At 45.2% G+C, this 21990-nt stretch overlaps 2 protein-coding genes across 4 annotated transcripts; one reads left to right on the top strand and one right to left on the bottom strand.

The window, feature by feature from the left end:
* Window positions 1–4643: 4643 nt before the first annotated feature.
* Window positions 4644–21242, top strand: ikbip (IKBKB interacting protein). Of its 2 annotated transcripts, none has more exons than XM_079623129.1 (3): window positions 4644–5812; window positions 7813–7930; window positions 17450–19881. In XM_079623129.1, exons 1-3 carry the CDS (start codon window positions 5559–5561, stop codon window positions 18077–18079), a joined length of 1002 nt encoding a protein of 333 aa, XP_079479255.1. In that variant the 5' UTR covers window positions 4644–5558; the 3' UTR covers window positions 18080–19881. The 2 variants fall into 2 exon arrangements, with proteins under 2 accessions (XP_079479255.1, XP_079479254.1); XM_079623128.1 differs by lacking the exon at window positions 17450–19881 and adding an exon at window positions 19897–21242 and having other exon boundaries at window positions 4657–5812.
* On the bottom strand, window positions 12108–17441 carry LOC307004147 (zinc finger protein 862-like). Of its 2 annotated transcripts, XM_079623126.1 has the most exons (9): window positions 15187–17441; window positions 14602–14788; window positions 13802–14138; window positions 13518–13637; window positions 13284–13433; window positions 13047–13191; window positions 12788–12941; window positions 12564–12696; window positions 12108–12443 (listed from the first exon to the last, which is right to left on the bottom strand). In XM_079623126.1, the coding sequence occupies exons 3-9, from the start codon at window positions 13856–13858 to the stop codon at window positions 12177–12179; spliced, it is 1026 nt and encodes a 341-aa protein (XP_079479252.1). In that variant the 5' UTR covers window positions 13859–14138; window positions 14602–14788; window positions 15187–17441; the 3' UTR covers window positions 12108–12176. The 2 variants fall into 2 exon arrangements, with proteins under 2 accessions (XP_079479252.1, XP_079479253.1); XM_079623127.1 differs by lacking the exon at window positions 15187–17441 and having other exon boundaries at window positions 14602–15160.
* Window positions 21243–21990: the final 748 nt, after the last annotated feature.

The raw sequence follows: 21990 nt of genomic DNA, 5'->3' as shown, positions 1-21990 counted from the left end.
CTCGACCTCGCCGGTCACAAACACTGGACCTCGCCGGTCACAAACACTCGACCTCGCCGGTCCCAAACACTGGACCTCGCTGGTCCCAAACACTGAACCTCGCCCCCAAACACTCGACCTCGCCGGTCCCAAACACTCGACCTCGCCGGTCCCAAACACTCGACCTCGCCCCCAAACACTCGACCTCGCCGGTCCCAAACACTCGACCTCGCCGGTCCCAAACACTCGACCTCGCCGGTCCCAAACACTCGACCTCGCCGGTCCCAAACACTGGACCTCGCCGGTCCCAAACACTCGACCTCGCCGGTCCCAAACACTCGACCTCGCCGGTCCCAAACACTCGACCTCGCCGGTCCCAAACACTCGACCTCGCCGGTCCCAAACACTGGACCTCGCCGGTCCCAAACACTCGACCTCGCCGGTCCCAAACACTGGACCGCGCCGGTCCCAAACACTCGACCTCGCCGGTCCCAAACACTGGACCGCGCCGGTCCCAAACACTCGACCTCGCCGGTCCCAAACACTGGACCTCGCCGGTCCCAAACACTGGACCGCGCCGGTCCCAAACACTCGACCTCGCCGGTCCCAAACACTGAACCTCGCCGGTCCCAAACACTCGACCTCGCCGGTCCCAAACACTCGACCTCGCCGGTCCCAAACACTGGACCTCGCCGGTCCCAAACACTCGACCTCGCCGGTCCCAAACACTCGACCTCGCCGGTCCCAAACACTGGACCTCGCCGGCCCCAAACACTCGACCTCGCCGGTCCCAAACACTCGACCTCGCCGGTCCCAAACACTCGACCTCGCCGGTCCCAAACACTGGACCGCGCCGGTCCCAAACACTCGACCTCGCCGGTCCCAAACACTGGACCGCGCCGGTCCCAAACACTCGACCTCGCCGGTCCCAAACACTGGACCTCGCTGGTCCCAAACACTGGACCGCGCCGGTCCCAAACACTCGACCTCGCCGGTCACAAACACTCGACCTCGCCGGTCCCAAACACTGGACCTCGCCGGTCCCAAACACTGAACCTCGCCCCCAAACACTCGACCTCGCCGGTCCCAAACACTCGACCTCGCCGGTCCCAAACACTCGACCTCGCCGGTCCCAAACACTGGACCTCGCCGGTCCCAAACACTGGACCTCGCCGGTCCCAAACACTGGACCTCGCCGGTCCCAAAATCTCGACCTCGCCGGTCCCAAACACTGGACCTCGCCGGTCCCAAACACTGAACCTCGCCCCCAAACACTCGACCTCGCCGGTCCCAAACACTCGACCTCGCCGGTCCCAAACACTCGACCTCGCCGGTCCCAAACACTGGACCTCGCCGGTCCCAAACACTGGACCTCGCCGGTCCCAAAATCTCGACCTCGCCGGTCCCAAACACTGGACCTCGCCGGTCCCAAACACTGGACCTCGCCGGTCCCAAACACTCGACCTCGCCGGTCCCAAACACTGGACCTCGCCGGTCCCAAACACTCGACCTCGCCGGTCCCAAACACTCGACCTCGCCGGTCCCAAACACTGGACCTCGCCGGCCCCAAACACTCGACCTCGCCGGTCCCAAACACTCGACCTCGCCGGTCCCAAACACTCGACCTCGCCGGTCCCAAACACTGGACCGCGCCGGTCCCAAACACTCGACCTCGCCGGTCCCAAACACTGGACCGCGCCGGTCCCAAACACTCGACCTCGCCGGTCCCAAACACTGGACCTCGCTGGTCCCAAACACTCGACCGCGCCGGTCCCAAACACTCGACCTCGCCGGTCCCAAACACTGGACCGCGCCGGTCCCAAACACTCGACCTCGCCGGTCCCAAACACTCGACCTCGCCCCCAAACACTCGACCTCGCCGGTCCCAAACACTCGACCTCGCCGGTCCCAAACACTCGACCTCGCCGGTCCCAAACACTGGACCTCGCCGGTCCCAAACACTGGACCTCGCCGGTCCCAAACACTGGACCTCGCCGGTCCCAAAATCTCGACCTCGCCGGTCCCAAACACTGGACCTCGCCGGTCCCAAACACTGAACCTGGCCCCCAAACACTCGACCTCGCCGGTCCCAAACACTCGACCTCGCCGGTCCCAAACACTCGACCTCGCCGGTCCCAAACACTGGACCTCGCCGGTCCCAAACACTGGACCTCGCCGGTCCCAAACACTGGACCTCGCCGGTCCCAAAATCTCGACCTCGCCGGTCCCAAACACTGGACCTCGCCGGTCCCAAACACTGAACCTCGCCCCCAAACACTCGACCTCGCCGGTCCCAAACACTCGACCTCGCCGGTCCCAAACACTGGACCTCGCCGGTCCCAAACACTGGACCTCGCCGGTCCCAAACACTGGACCTCGCCGGTCCCAAACACTGGACCTCGCCGGTCCCAAACACTGGACCTCGCCGGTCCCAAACACTGGACCTCGCCGGTCCCAAACACTGGACCTCGCCGGTCCCAAACACTCGACCTCGCCGGTCACAAACACTGGACCTCGCCGGTCACAAACACTGGACCTCGCCGGTCACAAACACTGGACCTCGCCGGTCACAAACACTCGACTTCGCCGGTCACAAACACTGGACCTCGCCGGTCCCAAACACTCGACCTCGCCGGTCCCAAACACTGGACCTCGCCGGTCCCAAACACTGGACCTCGCCGGTCCCAAACACTCGACCTCGCCGGTCCCAAACACTCGACCTCGCCGGGCCCAAACACTCGACCTCGCCGGTCCCAAACACTGGACCTCGCCGGTCCCAAACACTGGACCTCGCCGGTCCCAAACACTGGACCTCGCCGGTCCCAAACACTGGACCTCGCCGGTCCCAAACACTGGACCTCGCCGGTCCCAAACACTGGACCTCGCCGGTCCCAAACACTGGACCTCGCCGGTCCCAAACACTCGACCTCGCCGGTCACAAACACTGGACCTCGCCGGTCACAAACACTGGACCTCGCCGGTCACAAACACTGGACCTCGCCGGTCACAAACACTCGACTTCGCCGGTCACAAACACTGGACCTCGCCGGTCCCAAACACTCGACCTCGCCGGTCCCAAACACTGGACCTCGCCGGTCCCAAACACTGGACCTCGCCGGTCCCAAACACTCGACCTCGCCGGTCCCAAACACTCGACCTCGCCGGGCCCAAACACTCGACCTCGCCGGTCCCAAACACTGGACCTCGCCGGGCCCAAACACTCGACCTCGCCGGTCCCAAACACTGGACCTCGCCGGTCCCAAACACTGGACCTCGCCGGTCCCAAACACTGGACCTCGCCGGTCCCAAACACTGGACCTCGCCGGTCCCAAACACTGGACCTCGCCGGTCCCAAACACTGGACCTCGCCGGTCCCAAACACTGGACCTCGCCGGTCCCAAACACTGGACCTCGCCGGTCCCAAACACTCGACTTCGCCGGTCCGAAACACTCGACCTCGCCGGTCACAAACACTCGACCTCGCCGGTCCCAAACACTGGACCTCGCCGGTCCCAAACACTGGACCTCGCCGGTCCCAAACACTCGACTTCGCCGGTCACAAACACTGGACCTCGCCGGTCCCAAACACTGGACCTCGCCGGTCCCAAACACTGGACCTCGCCGGTCCCAAACACTCGACCTCGCCGGTCCCAAACACTCGACCTCGCCGGTCCTAAACACTCGACCTCGCCGGTCCCAAACACTGGACCTCGCCGGTCCCAAACACTGGACCTCGCCGGTCCCAAACACTCGACTTCGCCGGTCCCAAACACTCGCCCTCGCCGGTCCCAAACACTCGACCTCGCCGGTCCCAAACACTGGACCTCGCCGGTCCCAAACACTGGACCTCGCCGGTCCCAAACACTCGACCTCGCCGGTCCCAAACACTGGACCTCGCCGGTCACAAACACTCGACCTCGCCGGTCCCAAACACTGGACCTCGCCGGTCCCAAACACTGGACCTCGCCGGTCCCAAACACTGGACCTCGCCGGTCCCAAACACTGGACCTCGCCGGTCCCAAACACTCGACCTCGCCGGTCACAAACACTGGACCTCGCCGGTCCCAAACACTCGACCTCGCCGGTCACAAACACTGGACCTCGCCGGTCCCAAACACTCGACCTCGCCGGTCCCAAACACTCGACCTCGCCGGTCCCAAACACTCGACCTCGCCGGTCCCAAACACTCGACCTCGCCGGTCCCAAACACTGAACCTCGCCCCCAAACACTCTACCTCGCCGGTCCCAAACACTCGACCTCGCCGGTCCCAAACACTCGACCTCGCCGGTCCCAAACACTCGACTTCGCCGGTCCCAAATACTCGACCTCGCCGGTCCCAAACACTGGACCTCGCCGGTCCCAAACACTCGACTTTGCTGTTCCCAAACACTCGTCCTCGCCTTTTGTCAGACGTCTCTGACTACTCCCTTCCATAAAGTCTTCAGGTCTGAAATGAACGCTACACACCTTTGTGTTTTTGTTGACTTGAAAGTCATCCCTCCTGATCTTCTTAACGATACATTTTTTTTCTGAGATCCTCTTTCACGTCAAAACCCCCGCTGCATAGAGTGTATTGACCAATCAGAATCAAGGACAGGAACTAACCGTTTTATAATATTCAGTATCATTATATTCTCATTGTTTTTTGTTTTGTTTTTTTCATTTGTTTTGTTTTTCCATTGGACTTTTACTCCAAAGTATTAATAGTATGTTATTGTTTGTATTATTAATATCTAGATATAATATTATCTATCTATCTATGGCCTTCAAAAACAGTCAACATTTTAAAAGCTTTAAAAACACTTTAAACTATATAAAACTTTTTCTTATTCAGCTTATTAAAACTTTCTGGCAAGGCTTTTTCAAGCCAACTTAAAGTTTCTCCACAACCTTTTTTAATCTAGTTTGTAATAAAATCATCATATAATCATGAATTGGCGGAGACTCGCGTGTTTCCATGGAGACGCACACGGGGGCGCACTCATTCAAATCTTACAGCGCTGTTTGTCTTATCAACGACATTTGTTTACTACAACTTATAATCGTTCTTATTTCACGTCCAATTGTTAATTAATGATATGCATATATAAATCAGCTAAAGTAATCTCTACAAAATGATTATTCCAAAAACCTTCACCGACAAATTACAAGCTGTGAGTGGTCCGTTCAATCCAGCGCCGAGAAAAGTAACGGATATCACGTGACAGTAACGTACATGTGCTGTCATCAAAAATAATTTACACAGCTAAATAATTACTTTAACTAATTTAAATAGTAACTGAATGAAATATAAACAGCATAGAGTTATATATTAATAAAGTTTAAAAAATAAATTATTTATTCGTCTAAGCCCCGCCCACTCCGGTACCCTCAGTGAGTCCCTCGCGCTTCTGCGGTGTCTCTATTTTCTATTTTCTGTTTCAGCGAAACTGCTGCGTGGCGATTCCCACAACTCCCAGCATCTGACGGGGAAAACACACGGGACGATATAACAGACATACAACAGGGAATGACATCTGCTCTCTAGACTCACATCCAGGAGCGCCTTTAGCACTGATTCCCCGCTTGCTCTTCAAACATGCAGACCAGCGACATAAAACATCGACAGAAGAGTTCAAACAAGCAGCAGAACGGAGAGAAACGGAGAAGTGAGGATGAGAAGAAGAAAGAGTCCGTTACCAGAGAGAGTTTCAGTGCCGATGAGAAGAAGAAAGAGAGTTTCAGTGCTGTAGAGAAGAAGAAAGAGTCCGTTATCACCAGAGAGAGTTTCAGTGCCGACGTGAAGTTCTCCGTGAGTCTGATGTGCCTCGCGCTCTCCGTCATCGTCGCGTGGTCAGTTCACTTCTCACTCATATCACTGATTCTTGAGAGTCGGGACAAAACACGTTTTAAATACACACTATATAAATTAGAGTTATACGTTTCTGCAGAGAAAGGTCTTAGCTATTTAACCATGTAAAGGAACAGGTTCTAAATAAAAACACTATTTAACAAATAAACATGTTTCCCTTCAGAACTGGATTTGTGTCAACTCCGTCAGACACACTAAAAAGTAAACAATTTTAATTCTTCCAATCCAACAAGAATCTAAAGTTCGGAAGTATATTGTAATAGTGTTTAGTTACTCTGATATGTAAACAAAATACAATATATAAACTTAAGTTGTGATTTCACACTATTCTGAAAACTCAGATTTCTAAATATTTGCATTTTCAAACTTTGATTTTAATTTCAATATTGTAAAAACAAATTCCTTAAATAAATAAAACCTAAGAGGATGTAGATCAGATGGTCCTTTGTTACAAAAACAACACCAACTGAAGGAAGAATATTTTTTCCCCCAAAAAAATTAACAAAAACATACATCCAAACGTCAAAGATCTGACGGAGTTGACTAAAAACTGACGGAGTTGATGAAAAACTGACGGTGTTGACAAAAATTGATTGCATTGCTGATTATTGAACAGATGTGCTCTTTAAACACTACTACTAAAACTATTCCTTGTTATTAGAGTATTTAACTTACTGTAAAGCAAACTATAATAAACATATTGCACATACACCGTTTCAAACTATTTTAAATTACACCGTTAAAAAAAAAAAACAATAAGGGAAACCAGGGGCTCCCCATCTGACGTGATAATTTTTTTTGGCCATATCGCCCAGCCCTACACTGGCTTCTCATTTGTCTATCTGTCTCTACATATATAATATATATTAAAGTGCTGGCAAAGTTACACGTTACACAATAATAAGCAGACCACTGCCTGCCCATTCTCTACAAGTCAGATGCGTACGGTTAAATAATGTAAAGCATGCTGTGTATGTGCATTTATGTGTAAATAAAACCCTGAAATAACAGTTTAACCCTTCACTATATTCACAAATAATATTATATTCGCACATTAAGAGGTTATTGGTGGATTTGTCAACTCCGTCATCGTACAGGTCAACTCCGTCAGACATAGAACCTGACGGAGTTGACGTCTGGCGGAGTTGACGTCTGACGGAGTTGACGTAAGGATATGTATTTTCCACCAAAACATGTATTGTACACTGCAGCTAGGTAGTTTTTCCTCAATTGCTAGCTGTCCCAATAACCTCACTAAAATGCTTAAATTCAATCCACTATGGTTTAAAAAAAGTATCTTAACGGAAAGATGGTATTGACATGGTGCAGCTGTGACCATAGGAATATTGACATTGTTTGTCTAAAATATAAAAAAATGTAAAACGTACTAGAGCATGTGTGGTATTGCTGCATTCACCACAGGCAGGGAGATGAAAAGGGGTCCTCAGGGATATAGCTGACCATGCTATTTCCTGATTTAAAGAGCTTTATGAAAAAATCTGACGGAGTTGACAGAAACTGAGGACACAACTTTAATAGGCAGATTTATATGGAAAATATTGTTTGATGTTCACTTCATGCATTGTTTTTTATATGTATACCCCTTATTTTGTATTTGATATATATGTTTTCACAATTGTAGAGCTTTTTTAAAGTTTTTTGGGATGGTTAGTTAATATTGTGACCTCTAGCTGAGGACAAGTGCAATAACATGGACCTTCTAACCCCAGACCATACATTTAAACAAATTTTCCCCAAAAAGATAAAAAAGTTTATTCTAAAAATCAGATAGGTTTATACAATTCCTTTAGATTTAACTTTGTAAGTATGTCAATCATGATGAATTTCTTAATTTTTGCTATAAATTAGACTTTTCTATGTGGGACATGTTTTGTCCTGACTCTCAAGAATCAGTGGTATATTAATAATAATATATCAGTTTCCCTCTCTCTATGAGTGTGCTTTCCTCTGTCCCCCACAGGCTGCATCTCCAGCAGAGCGCAACGCTAGCAGAGACGAGGGAGAAGTACGAGTGTTTGCAGGAGAAGAGCCGCAGTGTTGAGGATCTCGAGCACAAACTGACTGAAGTCTCACAGCAGGTCTGTGTGTAAATACACCACACACACTAATGTGTGTAAATACACCACACACACTAATGTCATAGTTGGGTTTGTGCTTGTTTCATATATTCTTCTAAAAACCTTTACACCGTTCCCACAAAACAAACTCATTCGGGTTACATGTCTACATTAAGGTACCGGTAAACATTTGTTAATCTGAACTAACAATAAACAATACAGCCATATGGAAGCTTGTTTACGCCACAGAATAAAACTTAAAAAAGGCTAATTGCGACCCCCCCCCCCCATCATATTATATCATATTATATCATATTTATGATAATTCAATTCCGAGAAAAAAAGTTGCAATTTCAATGAAAAAATTCAGAATTGTGAGTGGGAAAAAATTCAGAATTTAAAATAAAAAAAATCTCATTTGTCAGAATTCAGAGAGTCAGAATTGTGAGGAAAAAATAGGTCAGAATTGTGTAAATATATACATATGAACTCCTGTGAAGTAAAATGAAATGTTAAGGAGTTACTGTACTAGTGTTTGCAGTGCGTAAGTCTGCTGTCTCCCAGACTGTAGCCGCCTTTCCATTACCCTTCAAATTTGGTCAAATTGAAATTGTGAATTGAAAATACGTCAATTTCGCATAAACTCCCATATATCGCAAAAAAGTGTTTATGCTCGCATGAGGTGGTTTTACAGGCAATTCGAAAAAGGAATATTTCACAAAACTGCAATGGAAACAGTTTTTGCACATTTACAGTCACCTGACGTAGACTGGTGTGTTTGGACAGAAGACGAGACCGAGTCCTTCATTAAACTCATAAAATAATTACAGGAATACTGGATTCTAAACCTCAAAAAAAAAAAAATGCCACAATCAAGACCTCGAAGCAGAACTGAGGGAGAATCACCCAGAAACTCCTCATATGAGCCGCTCTCAGTATAAGAGGCTTTCCTTGCCAAAGTTGCCATTAATGCTTGGATAACATCTACTACGTCTCCTTCCGGTAATAATAATGGCCAGTGCAGTGGCTGGGAATGGGATATACATAAACCTTCCAACATCCGTCGCTATAATTGTTGGAATGACTGATCGCGAGAGGAAAAATTACGTTTCAGCCGCACAACATCGGTTAATGGAAACGCAGTCATTTAGAAAAAATCGCAAAAGTTTTGCGCAAATCTGTAACTGTAAACAGGCTACTGTTTGTCTGGAGCCTAACATAGACTTTCACTGTATTTTTCATGAAACATTATTTTGCTTTTAAAAAGAAGCAATCACTCTTGCATTTGCATGTTTGTGTATTTTGGGGGCGGAGCAATGAAGGGAGGGCGTGTTTGTTTGGGCTGATTTAAAAAATCAACAGTTTCTCAGAAATCTCTAATTGCACCTTTAAAGGGATACTCCACTTTTTTGGAAATAGGCTCATTTTACAGCTCCCCCAGAGTTAAACAGTTTTACCGTTTTCGAATCCATTCAGCCGAACTCCGGTTCTGACGGTACCAGTTTTAGCATAGCTTAGCATAGATCATTGATTCTGATGGGTCCAGTAGCATTTCTTTCAAAATGACCAACGAGTTTCAATATTTTTCCTATTTAAAACTTGACTCTTCTGTAGTTAAACCGTGTACTAAGTAGTGCTGTGTTGAAAAAATCGATTCACCAATTCTGAATCGATTTTCATATTAATTTCTAAAGATCGATCCGTAACTCAGAGGATCGATTTAATAACAGGCCTACATTTTCCCCATAAACACACTGAGACATGGCGACCGGCGGCGCTGCTAATGCGGTTTCTGTGAATGAATCCACTTGTTGACAAGAAAGGAGGAAAGAGCCGTTCATAGTGCGTTTTTTGCGCGTGCAAATTAGTTTTCCAGGCGCGCCTCTGTTCATGGTTGCATAGCAACGGCAGACGCAACGGAAAGCACGCGCTTGTGGAGAGGAGAAAGCGGTGCAAACTGCGCTCTCCATGCTGACGAGGAAGTATCATCAAAGAATTAATTGATTTCTAGCCCTTGCATTAGCTTTACTACTAGATATATTCATTGAGATGAGAAATAAAAAGCCGCCCTGTACAGCGATGATCAGCTGTTCGGCCGAGCTTTCCATGTTGTTACGGAAAGGCCGCTGGTTTTTGTCACATGACCTATTGAGATGCATTGAAGTGCTTCTCACTGAATTTGCACGCCCATAAAACGCGATATGTGAACGGCCCCTAAAGTGGTATCGTGTGCGGTTGTATCTAGTTTAAAAGGCCTTCTAAATATGAACGCAGTTTTGGATTAAATAAAAGGACAGTCAAGACAAATAAAACACGTTTTATCTCCTGTTTAGTTGGTAACACTACATTAAGATACCATTCATTAAACTTATGTGGCATTAGTAATGCCTTATCTAACATCTAACACATTGAGTGAACAATACATTTTTAAAACATTAATGTATGTTTGTGAATGTTATTTAATACAAACACTTGATTGTTCATGAACAGTTAAAACTTTTGATTTTAAAAATATAAGATTGGATCAGATCGAATCGAATCGAATAATAATAATCGATTCAAGATCTTGAGAATCGGAATCGAATCGATTCTTGAAATTTGAATCAATACCCAGCACTAGTACTAAGATCGACGGAAAATGAAAAGTTGCGATTTTCCAAGCCTATATGGCTAGGAACTACTCTCATTCCGAACTGTGCGGCCGTACCATGGGTGCAGCAGCGTAATGATATGACGAAGCACTTGCCGTCAACAAACCAACGTGACGACCTGCTTGCACAGGGAGCGTGCCTTGTAGCATGGAGACATTTGTGAGAGACGATTTAGATGACATCTAAACAGACCCGAACACCATACAAGGGTTATACGCTACCTCACCAGAACTCTACAACAAAACTACTAACGTTATATACTGTACAAGACGAATGATCGAGGAAACCTAGCACTCACTGATTGCATTTCACAGGAAGATAACAACGGCAGTGCTTTTACAAAAAGTAAAATTGTTATACAGTACTTCCAGTGATGCACGGGTTGATCCAAAATGAGCGAGTGCCTGCGGTCACCCGCGGTCACCCGGTCATCCAAAAATATTTTTAATGATATTCGGGTCACGGTCGGTCGGGTCGTTTGAAATAAAGATGCCAATTAAACCTTTGTAATTTATATAGTACTAGACACAATGTTCTATGAAATACATGGGTCTACACTTTATTGGCTGAATGCGCGAGGATGACGCACAAGCTCAGTCTGAGATGACAGTGGGAAATCCTTATTTACCTTCTGAATGTTGAGCGCGAGAAATTAACTTTTGAATAAAAGCTGACGCGGGACAAAATGCCCGATTTCCCAACACGTTGAACTGAGCAATGCCATTGTGCCATTTTAATAGGCTACTTTTAAACGCATATAGCTAATGTCAGTTACTCAGTTTTATGTATTTTCTGAGAGGGGGCGGGGGGGTTTGTTGGGAAAGTCGGGAGAGACGCACACTTCGGTTAGACTGGATAAACACATGCAGCATCTTAAATGTTAAGAAAATGAAACGAAATGAATGAATAAATCAAGCCTTTATTAAAAAACACTAGGCGATATCATACAGCATTCAGAAAAATGCGCACCCCTAGTTCCTCCGTCTATGTGGCCCAATGACTACGATGAGCATTTACTAGCTACTTTTACTAGCTACGCTATATTTTCTTTCTTTCTTTTTTTTGCGGTCCGAGTTGCGGGCGGGTTTGTTGAAAATGTCGGTCGGGTTCGGGTTGTTTATACATTGACCCGCGCATCACTGGTACTTACAGCCATGGCAGGGAACTACACTAACATTTTCCACTGGTGGCACTTGCGCTACTAACTTTTTCAGTTACTGGCGCAAAACATAATTTGGTCGCACAAATTATTTATAGTAATCCGCTCTGGATAATAATGAACAATAATGAAACTGTATTGCATAAAGATGTGCTTTTTATTTTACTTGCCATCTTTTAAACCACATGCCTTCTTGTTTTCTTTAACATTGGTTGGGATAGATTTACTGCAATAGAAAATACAGTACACAATAAAGTGCAAAATTAATTTCTTTTTAATTTCATTTCAACGTGCTATAATTGGCACAGATGGACAGACTCCTGAACTCTTAAGGAAAAATTTAAAATAAATATAATCCATAAAATAATATAATAATAGATTTTCAGCAGCTATTGACTTTTCGGTATTAAAGATACAAAAAAAAACCAATGCATGTACACTTCACAGAACATCCCCCTCACATGCCAAAATCGATTGGCCATTGTGTATAGTTGGGCCTCCTTGCCCTTTGCCCCTGTGAGAGCCAGTTCTGCACACTCTCTCTGGCATCAAAGTCAATCAGTTCAGGCCCCTCTACGCTGATTCTGATAAGGTCTTCTACAGTGTCTGAGTGAAGATTTGCTCTTATGTCTGATTTAATTCTTTTCTGTGTAGAGAAACCTCTCTCACAGACAGCAGCAGAAATAGGGAGTACCAGCACGACCTGGATCAGGTGTAGGATGTTCTAAAAAACACACAAAAAAACTGGTATAAATATATAAAGATTGTGTGTGTGTGACTGTGTGTGTGTGTGTGTGTGTGTGTGTGTGTGTGTGTGTGATCTGCTAAAAACAAAACCACTTGCCTTATAATCCGAGCAGTATGGCTCAGTGGTTAGCATCACCTCCCAGAGTCCAAGGTAGCTCTTGTCTTTAAAAGATGTGTATATCATCATGGCCTGAAATTCTTCCTTGGCCAGTTCTGGATTGCACCCATTCCTGGGATTTTTAATAGACATTTAATATAGTTAATCATATTGTGTTATATTATGTTAACTTTAAAACAGTCTGAAGGGGGTGGGTGTGGTACCTTCCCAGGACTGTGGAGAAGTGCTCCAAGAGAAACTCTACATCCTTCACACCGTGATCCCAGAGCCTACGTTTGTCATCTGGCCAGGCATGGTGGTTGAAGGCATTAAAAGACTGTAACGCTGTGGTTGTTGGTGTGTCCTTTGTTTTCTTCTCTATCAGCACAAATTAAAGAAAGATTTTGAGTTTCAATGAATGCATTATATCAACATAGAAGTTGTGTCCTTTTGGATGTAATAGCAACATTACAAACAACTTACCCAGCAGGCTACTGAATCTGTTTCTCAGGTGTTTCACAGTAGACTCACATGTCCTTTCGATTGCTCTCTGCAATCTGGGGGCAGCTTGGCTGATGGATTCGCCTTCCACCAGTTTTACAGCCTCCCCTTTTGAAAGGTTGACTTCCTGGATTAAAATAAAATATGAAATAGTAGAACATTATGTACATTTTACAGTTTATTTCTAATATGAAACACCAGATAACCTAAATATATTACTTGAAACTTGAACTCCTGTCTTTCATTGTCCTGATTCTGGTGGTGCTGCTCTTGCATGGCAGCATAGAAGGTGCTTAGTTTTCCACCAGGTTTGGGTTGGGCTGCCAAGGCTTCTATGGTGACTAAAAGGTTTTCAATCCCACTGACAGCCTGGCACACAATCATTTGTTTAGCATGCATGTTTATTAATGATTAATAGTATTTGACCCAAACCCCTTCTTACCCAACCCTTACTTGAGGTAAGATGATATAATTTCTCTGCAAAACTAGGCTGAACTGACTAATATAAGAGAAAAGGTCTGCCAGGAAATGGCAGAATGACACAAAAGTCCCGTCCTCCATAATGAGTTTGATCTGCAATGTAATCTAAACATACAGATCAACCACATTATTAATCATTCCTGCCTATGTAAAAAAATACTTAATAATCATTCTTTCATATTATAATCTTTTATATTTATATATAAATTATAAAATACTGAAACACTTGACACTTGTCACCATGTGAAAAGTATTACCTTTTTGGCTCTTCCAGCAATTTCCGCATTGGCTGAGGCACCTGCCAGGTGGTCCATATGCAAATAAACAGCAGTAAACTGTCCTGGGCTTTGGAGAGTGCGGTCTTTTCCTTATTTGAGGAATGTTTCCAGAGACCTGGACACATGGGGCAGCCACCTAGTCCCCTTCACTCCACTTGGAGCATTCACATTGACCCCGATGTCTGTTCCCAGCTCCCTGAGTTCCCTCATAGATTTGGGGCTAAAATGGTATGTTTTCCAGACCAAGTTTAGCAGATCATACACCTGCCCTATCATTGGGATCTCCCGCTGTACAGCTAGCAACCCCAGCTCCAATCTGTAGAATATATTACAATGTCAGAATAAGTTTTAACTTACTTTCGCTATGCCAGTTACAACATCTGTACATATTACAGTGATATGCTATCTCTAGCGATACAATCTATTATATAATAATAAACAAATAGTAATAATAATAGAAAAACAAGAAATAATACAAGACTAACCCTAATAATAAAAAAAAGAAAATATGTAATTAACAGCACCAAAAGTATATATATACAGCTATTGAAAAAATTAAAAGACCACTGCAAAAGTAATGTTTCTCTTTTTTTACTGTTGATAGGTATGTTTCAGTAATATGAACAATCTTGTTTCAAAATAAATAAAATGTATTTGCACAAAATGACAACTGGTCAAAATAACAAAAAAATGTGGTGTTAACTTGTCAGACCTAAAATAATGCAAAGGAAATTATTTAATAATCATTTTAAACACAATTGTAGGCTACTAGAGCGTACCTGTGAGGCATACAGTGAAACGGGCTGATAAAGTCTCCAGCATCTGCTTGTAGGAGGGCTATTACTCCCCCTTTGTGGCCCAGGTTAACAGCAGCACCGTCTGCCCCCATAGATACTGTCTTGTCAAGCCAGTCCACACATTGTGGCCCAAGACCAGTAAAGGCTGCCTTAGTTGCAGCATAAATACCTAAGATTAAAAAAAAATTGTGTTTTACTGCTTTTTAGAATTATACAGTAGACCTACATAAATCAATGGGTAACACTTTACAATAAGGTTCGTTAGTTAATGTATTAACTAACATTAACTAACCATTATCAATACATTTGTTACTGTATTTGTTAATCTTTGTTAACGTTAGTTAATATAAATACAGCTGTTCATTGTTTGTTCATGTTAGTTCACAGTGCATGAACTAATGTTAACAAGATTTTAATAAAGTATTAGTAAATGTTGAAATTAACATGAACAAAGATTAATAAATGCTGTATAAGTGCAGTTCATTATTAGTTCATGTTAACTAATGTAGTTAACTAATGTTAACTAACGGACCTTATTGTAAAGTGTCTATGAGTAATGAAAATTACCTTTTGCATGGGCATGTTGAACCTCAATATGGCCAATGAGGATGTTGGAAGGTCTTCCCTTTTCAATGACTCGGGCATAAACAATTTCACACTCTTTCGTGGAGACGTCGGTATCTCCGTCTATCATGAATGACAAGTACTGGGTCGAAGAAACTTTGGCACAGGTCTTTTGTTTGAGAGTGTCTGAGATTACTCCAATAAATTCAGCACATGATTTGTGGTTAGCGTATGTTGGATTAACGGCCACCCCGCTCTTCTTCAAAAGAATAATTTGCGATTTAAATTTGGTGAAAGGCATTTCCTCTTTGGCTATATTATAAGCTACATTGAACTTAACTGTCAATTCAGATTCCTCACTTGCTCGGTTTGCTAAATCTTGTCGCCGAAATGCAGTGGGGAGTGCTGCTGCGTCACGGGTTATGTACCTGTCTCTACACTTCGCGTGCTTCATACTGTCATTGTGAAGCTTCAATGATTCGTGTTTGAATTGTTTTGACGCAGTTACAAATTTGGACAGTCCTGCAATTGAAGGCCCACAGAATTTACAGTATACACAGTGCATTGCTCCGTCTTGGTACCTTAACCACTGGTATTCTTCGAGCCACTGATGTCGAAATTCATATGGCGTATTGTTTTTCCCGCGTGTGCTTTTCCTGACGAATCCTTCGCAGCCTCATCATTCTCACTCGCTCCACTTACTCGCTCCGTTTCGACATCAAGTGATGGTTCTGTTACAGTTACACTTGAACTTCCCTTCTTAAAAAAGGAGTCAATTGTACGCTTCATTTAAACACGTGAAGATTGTAGGATATGTTGAGATATGCGATTGCTGTGTGTGTCTTAACGAGAGGTGTTTGTTTTTAAATCAACGTTAGCCTACGCCTGCGCCTGTGCCTACACCATTCCGGGAGGGGGCGGGGGGGTCGCGGGGCTGAATCCAACTTGATGTGTTGAATGCTCAGAGCACGTTATAAAACGAATTCTTAAAATACACATTTCTGTTTTAATAAATGCCCGTAGTAAATCATAGCATATTGCCTAAAACATAAGGTAGGTAGAAAAATAATCAGTGATACATTTGCGACCCATTAAAAAATATGGTCGCAATGGCATTTCAAAAGGTCGCATATGCAACCGTTTTGGTCGCAGTGTAGTTCCCTGCATGGGTGATGATGATGATGCACTTGGACCTGTCTGTACATTGAAGATTGTTGGGATGGCTGTATCCTTTAGACGCTGTACCGTACTGGCCGTGTTTTCTTTATAGTCATCTGGTCCAAAATGCTTTGAGCAAACACGCCATTTTTTTATCGATTCTATCGGTGTTTTTAGATCAATATTCAGAGCAGTCAACCATTGATTTTTTAGTTTCTTTTTGTTCGTTGGTATTCGGTGTAACATTACGGTAGAATATACCCTCGCCTTACTATCACAGCCCTTTACTACGCACAGAACCATGGCTAATCGCACAGGAAACCTAATTTGCCACCTAAAAACTACACAAACTTAGTCCCGGTCATGTTGGAAGTTACCGAGCTGGGGACTATTTTCAAGTGCTTCGTCATATCATTACGCCTGCTGCACCCATGGTACGGCCGCACAGTTCCTTGATTCTTACGCCGGAATGAGAGTAGCTCCTGCCATATAGGCTTGGAAAATCGCAACTTTTCATTTTCCGTCGATCTTAGTACACGGTTTAACTACAGAAGAGTCAAGTTTTAAATAGGAAAAATATTGAAACTCGTTGGTCATTTTGAAAGAAATGCTACTGAACTCATCAGATTCAATGATCTATGCTAAGCTATGCTAAAACTGGTACCGTCAGAACCGGAGTTCGGCTGAATGGATTCGAAAACGGTAAAACTGTTTAACTCTGGGGGAGTTGTAAAATGAGCCTATTTCCAAAAAAAGTGGAGTATCCCTTTAAGTTTGTATTGATTACAAAGTGTTGCTACAAGGCGCTAAATGGTTTAGCTGTATATTTAATGTTAACCAAACAGCACAAGAAAAAGAGAAAGTCGCTCACTTTTGACTGAAGAAATGTAATGTTAAAAAGTATTGCTTAAATCTGTAATGGAAATGCGGCTAGTGTTACAGCATTAGCTTCCATTAATGATAATGGCTAGTGCGGTGGCTGAGATATACTTAAGCCTACCAACACCCATCGCCATGATGTTTGGAAGGATTATCAAGAGAGGAAAAAAGTATTGTGTTGCAGCATTAGCGCTAGCTCAGCGCTGACGTGTGTGTGTTGTGACCGCAGCTCCAGGCCTCCGCAGACGCCGCTACGCTCCTGTCGAAGCTGCGCCTCTCGCTCGGCTCCGCCCTCAACACGTCAGCGGCGCTGCGGGAGCATCAGGACTCGTCCTCCCGCCGGCTCCACACACACACACAGCAGAGCGCCGAGCTCCGCGCGCTACACACCCACTCCCGCGGCGCGCACACACACGTGACGGCGCAGGTGAACGCGCTGGAGGAGCGTCTGCGGGGGCTGGAGGAGCGTCTGCAGGAGGTGCAGGACGGCGTGCGCGGGAACACGCGAGCGCTGGAGCGCGGCGAGGAGGAGGAGCTGCAGCGGGTGCGCGAGCTAGCGGAGCAGAGCGACTCCAGCGTGTCCCGGCTGCAGGAGCGGCTGGAGCGTGAGGTGGCGCAGGCCCGCGGGCTCCAGGAGCGGCTGAGGGAGGAGGAGGAGGCCGGTCGATCGCAGCGGGAGGAGGAGGCGGCGCTGGAGGCGGCCGTGCGCTCGATGCTACGGGTCCGAGCGCTCCTGAGCGCCACCCGCAGGAGAGTCCAGGAGCTGGAGGAGCAGGTGCGGAGCGTGGAGGAGCGCAGGAGGAGGAGCCGATCGCTGATACACCGCCTCAGACCACAGGCTGACACTGACGAGAGCTGAGCCGATCTTTAGCTGAGCATCTACTGGACTTTACCCTCGTGGACTGTTGTAGCGTCAATTTGACCCGTTTAGATTTTTCTGTGTTCTGAGCTGCAGGCGTGTGTATCAGTATAGTGGATCGGTGCCGCTCTTAAAGTGACAGCGGCCTAATATTCCTGCTGCCGTCTCTATAATAACACTCATCAAACAACAAAAAACTGAGAAAATTAACTCGTTCTTGACTGAATAGCTTGTGTAGCTATATTTGTAATGTATATTTAATTCATAAAGTGCAGTGTTATTTTACATTTGATTAGTTTCTGTACCTCAATACCTGAAAATCTTAACACTGTTCGTTTGATATTTCTATCTCATTTCAATCGTATCTTTGGTCAGTCGTAGTGTTTTACACAGGCAAACGTTCCTTGTGTAAGTGTTACTGTTGAGTTTTGTTCATATTTAGCTACAAATAAATGTTTTGCAATAAGACTAAATGTGAATGATAACTGTTTTTTTACCTTATTGAAATTAGGAATCAATAAGAATCGAAATCTATAAGTAGAATCAGAATCATTAAAATTAAAACGAGACCCAACCCTAGTTTTGACATACACACACCCGACTGTTATGTTAACAGTCTACTATATGACTAACAGTCTACAATGACGTTATGTCCGTGGGTCAATTTGACCCGCATATTTCAATGTTCTCAGGCAAATGTACAGACCCAAAATAATACACTTTCTTCTCGCTATTCAAAAGCAGCAGTTCAGGCCCTCCTGTCTAGTTGGTTAGCCATGCCTGACTTTAGTGAGGCCTGAAGTTCAGTCAGATTAAGTTATGGGTTATTATACTCTCATTGTGATTGGCTGATCAGGGACCAATCAGTGGCCAAGCAGCTTTGTGTGTGAAGTGCAAGAAACGCATCTTGCCAGAAGAGTCCACAGAACAAAAGATGAGACAACTTAGCAAAAGTAAACATTAATTTCATTATACAGTCATATTCAATTGTTCAGTTATGATGTTTTGAGCATAAATGTACAAAAAAAAAGTTGGGGAAAATAATGAATGGAAAAAAAGTCAGAATGCAGTTTTTTTTTTTTTTTTTTTTTTTTTTTTTTTGCCAAAACAAAACTTTAAAAAAGTGTTTTAAAGCATTTTCATAAATTATATGTTCAGATATAAGTCTTTTGTAATGTTTGATAAGTGTTGGTATTAAAATAGTACACCTTTGTAGTTTTACTTAGTGTGGTTTTTGGAAAATCGTATTGCATCCAATTATGGTGAATTTGAGCCGCACCATGTGTGTGTGTGTGTGTGTGTGTGTGTGTGTGTGTGTGTGTGTGCACACCATATAGGCTGTGACCAGACATCGAACCCTGAATGAGTGTTGCAGGAGCGTTCGGTGTTATTAGCTTAATCTACAGCATTTGAGCAATAATGCGGATTACCACACACACACACACACACACACTCACACACAATAATTTATTTTATAAACATGAGCACACATCTGGGTTACAGTGAGACACTTACAGTGGAAGTTAATGGGGTTAAACTTCATCTGTTTCATTAGTATCGCCAAATGACATAAACAATAGGTGTTAATATGAGATTAGCTCTTGCCAGCCATTTCAGAATAATATCCTGTGTGTGTGTCAGTGTACGATGCTGTGTGTGTGTGTTTGAGTGTCAGTGCACGATGCTGTGTGTGTGTCAGTGTTCGATGCTGTGTGTGTGTGTTTTTATGTTAAAAGCAAAAGCTTAGTTTCTGGTCTTCTTTCTGACTGAAGTGTACTCGTGTCCCCTCTCTCGTGTGTGTGTGTGTGTGTGTGCAGTGTGCGCTGCTGTCCGCGGCGCCGGTGTCCGCCCACACCTCGGCCCTGTCCGCGGAGCTGTCTCGCCTGCAGGAGAGTGTGTCGGGCCTCGACGCTCAGCAGCAGCGGCTCCAGCAGGAGCTGGCCCGGGCCGTGGGGGACGAGCTCGGCCGCACCCGCGCCGTGGCCTCCATCCGCACGGACCTGCGCCGCGTGACGGGCCTGCAGACGGAGCTGGAGGAGCTGCTCACACACACGCGCGGCCTGGAGGAGGAGCTGTCCCGCACCGAGAGGCTGATGGTGAAGCGCATCGGGGACCTGCTGGCCGGCAGCATCGCCCGCGTGTCCGAGCTGAAGAGCAGCGCCGAGAGCAGCGGCCAGACACTGGAGCGCACACACACACTCCTGCACCAGCTCTCCGAGGACAACCGGCAGCTGGCGGAGCGCGTCCTGGCGCTGGAGAGCGGGCGAGCCAAGCTGCGCCGCACCCTGAGCTTCACACACGACCTGAAGCCCACAGTCTCCAGCGTCAGGCAGGACCTCGCGCTCCTCCAGCCCAAACTAGACGACCTGACGCTGAGGATCGGCCTGCTGGCGGAAGACATGACGAGCCGAGAGCGAGAGCTGGAGGACGGGGAGACCACGAGAGAGACACTCGACCCGACGCCCTGAACCTCGAGAGACCTCACCAGCACACGATACGAGTCGGTTCAAGCCGGAACATGGCGAGAGAAAGTGAGTTTACTTGCATTGAGTCAGTCCATTCAGGCAGATTTTGCGAGTGCGCACAGCAAAAGCGAGAGGTGGGACTTATGGAGTGAGCAGCCAATCAGAGCGCGGCGAATCTCACACTCACAACACTGTATTCCTGCACTACACCGGAGGCTGCAGATCTTCTAGGGCAGTGGTTCTCAAAGTGGGGTCCGGGAACCATAGCCAGGGGGTCCGCGAAATAATCTATAACAGCCGACCGTTTTTTTCCGGACTATAAGTCATGTTTTCTTTATCATCTGAAAACATGCTATTTATTCCAAAGTGATTTATATAATGCATTTAACATCAAATAATGAAAAAGTAGAGTAGCCGATAGATAATCTATCTGTATTTCTTATGTCTGTGTGTCAAGTATTCGCTGTGTTGATGATTTTGGGGCATGTGCGCCAGAAAGGAGACAGAGACGGCATGAACCGCGTCCTGTTGCTTTCTTTATTTTTAAAAGGTATGACATTTTGTAGTCATTTTGAATGTATACACAAATAAAAAAGACACTTTACTGTTTTGAATGATGTACTCTTATCTGTATGACCATAAAGAAGAGTATTCTTTGTTTCCACTGCTGAGGAAGAAATCCAAGTGATCGCGCCGGCGCCTCGCGTGCGCGCACAATGTGCTAGCACTGCTAATTAGTAGGGCTGTAACGATTAATCGCGATTAATCAAAATTCAAAATAAAAGTTTGTGTTTACATAATATATGTGTGTGTATTGTGTATAATTATTTTGTATATATAAATACACACACATGCATGTATATATTTAATAAAAATGTGTTATTTATATATAAAATAGTTCTATTTATATATAATATAAATCATATAAAAATATATATGCAGTATATAAATGCAAATATTTCTCAAATATATACATGCATGTGTGTGTATTTATATATACAAAATAATTATACACAATACACACACATATATATTATGTAAACACAAACTTTTATTTTGAATTTTGATTAATCGCGATTAATCGTTACAGCCCTACTAATAAGACATCGCAGCCTGTTCATTATCAAAATAAAATACAGTCAACCGAACTTCTGCTTAATTTAATTTGTCTGTTGTACACTATGAAGGCAGTGTCGGTCAATCATTATACTGTCGAGTTGCTGTTATTCCAATCTCACTTCTCCGCATGTGCAGATGTGGATACGTGTATGCCTACATTGGGACTGAAGCATGCAGCTTTCTTTACATAAATAGTTAAGCATCCAAATGTTAGGCTACATCGCAGATATGGAGACTGTGGGCCGAATGAGAGATGCACGAGCCCAACGTCTGCAGTTTCAGTTTCCATTCAACTTACTCCGTTTAGGCTTGATGTTTAAAATAAAT

The sequence above is a fragment of the Phoxinus phoxinus genome (genome assembly GCF_949152265.1).
Source record: "Phoxinus phoxinus genome assembly, chromosome: 9".
Taxonomy (NCBI): domain Eukaryota; kingdom Metazoa; phylum Chordata; class Actinopteri; order Cypriniformes; family Leuciscidae; genus Phoxinus; species Phoxinus phoxinus.
The sequence above is the reverse complement of the archived record's forward strand: the minus strand, read 5'-3'. Positions and strand labels throughout refer to the sequence as shown.

Excerpts from the sequence above, each read along its gene's own strand:
- ikbip (XM_079623128.1), top strand. The coding sequence starts at position 5,559 with ATGCAGACCAGCGACATAAAACATCGACAGAAGAGTTCAAACAAGCAG. Across the intron at positions 5,813-7,812 it reads CTCTCCGTCATCGTCGCGTG|GCTGCATCTCCAGCAGAGCG; the intron begins GTCAGTTCACTT and ends TGTCCCCCACAG. Across the intron at positions 7,931-19,896 it reads TGACTGAAGTCTCACAGCAG|TGTGCGCTGCTGTCCGCGGC; the intron begins GTCTGTGTGTAA and ends GTGTGTGTGCAG.
- LOC307004147 (XM_079623126.1), bottom strand. The coding sequence starts at position 13,858 with ATGGACCACCTGGCAGGTGCCTCAGCCAATGCGGAAATTGCTGGAAGA. Across the intron at positions 13,638-13,801 it reads TTGCTGGAAGAGCCAAAAAG|ATCAAACTCATTATGGAGGA; the intron begins GTAATACTTTTC and ends ATTACATTGCAG. Across the intron at positions 12,444-12,563 it reads CATACTGCTCGGATTATAAG|AACATCCTACACCTGATCCA; the intron begins GCAAGTGGTTTT and ends TGTGTTTTTTAG.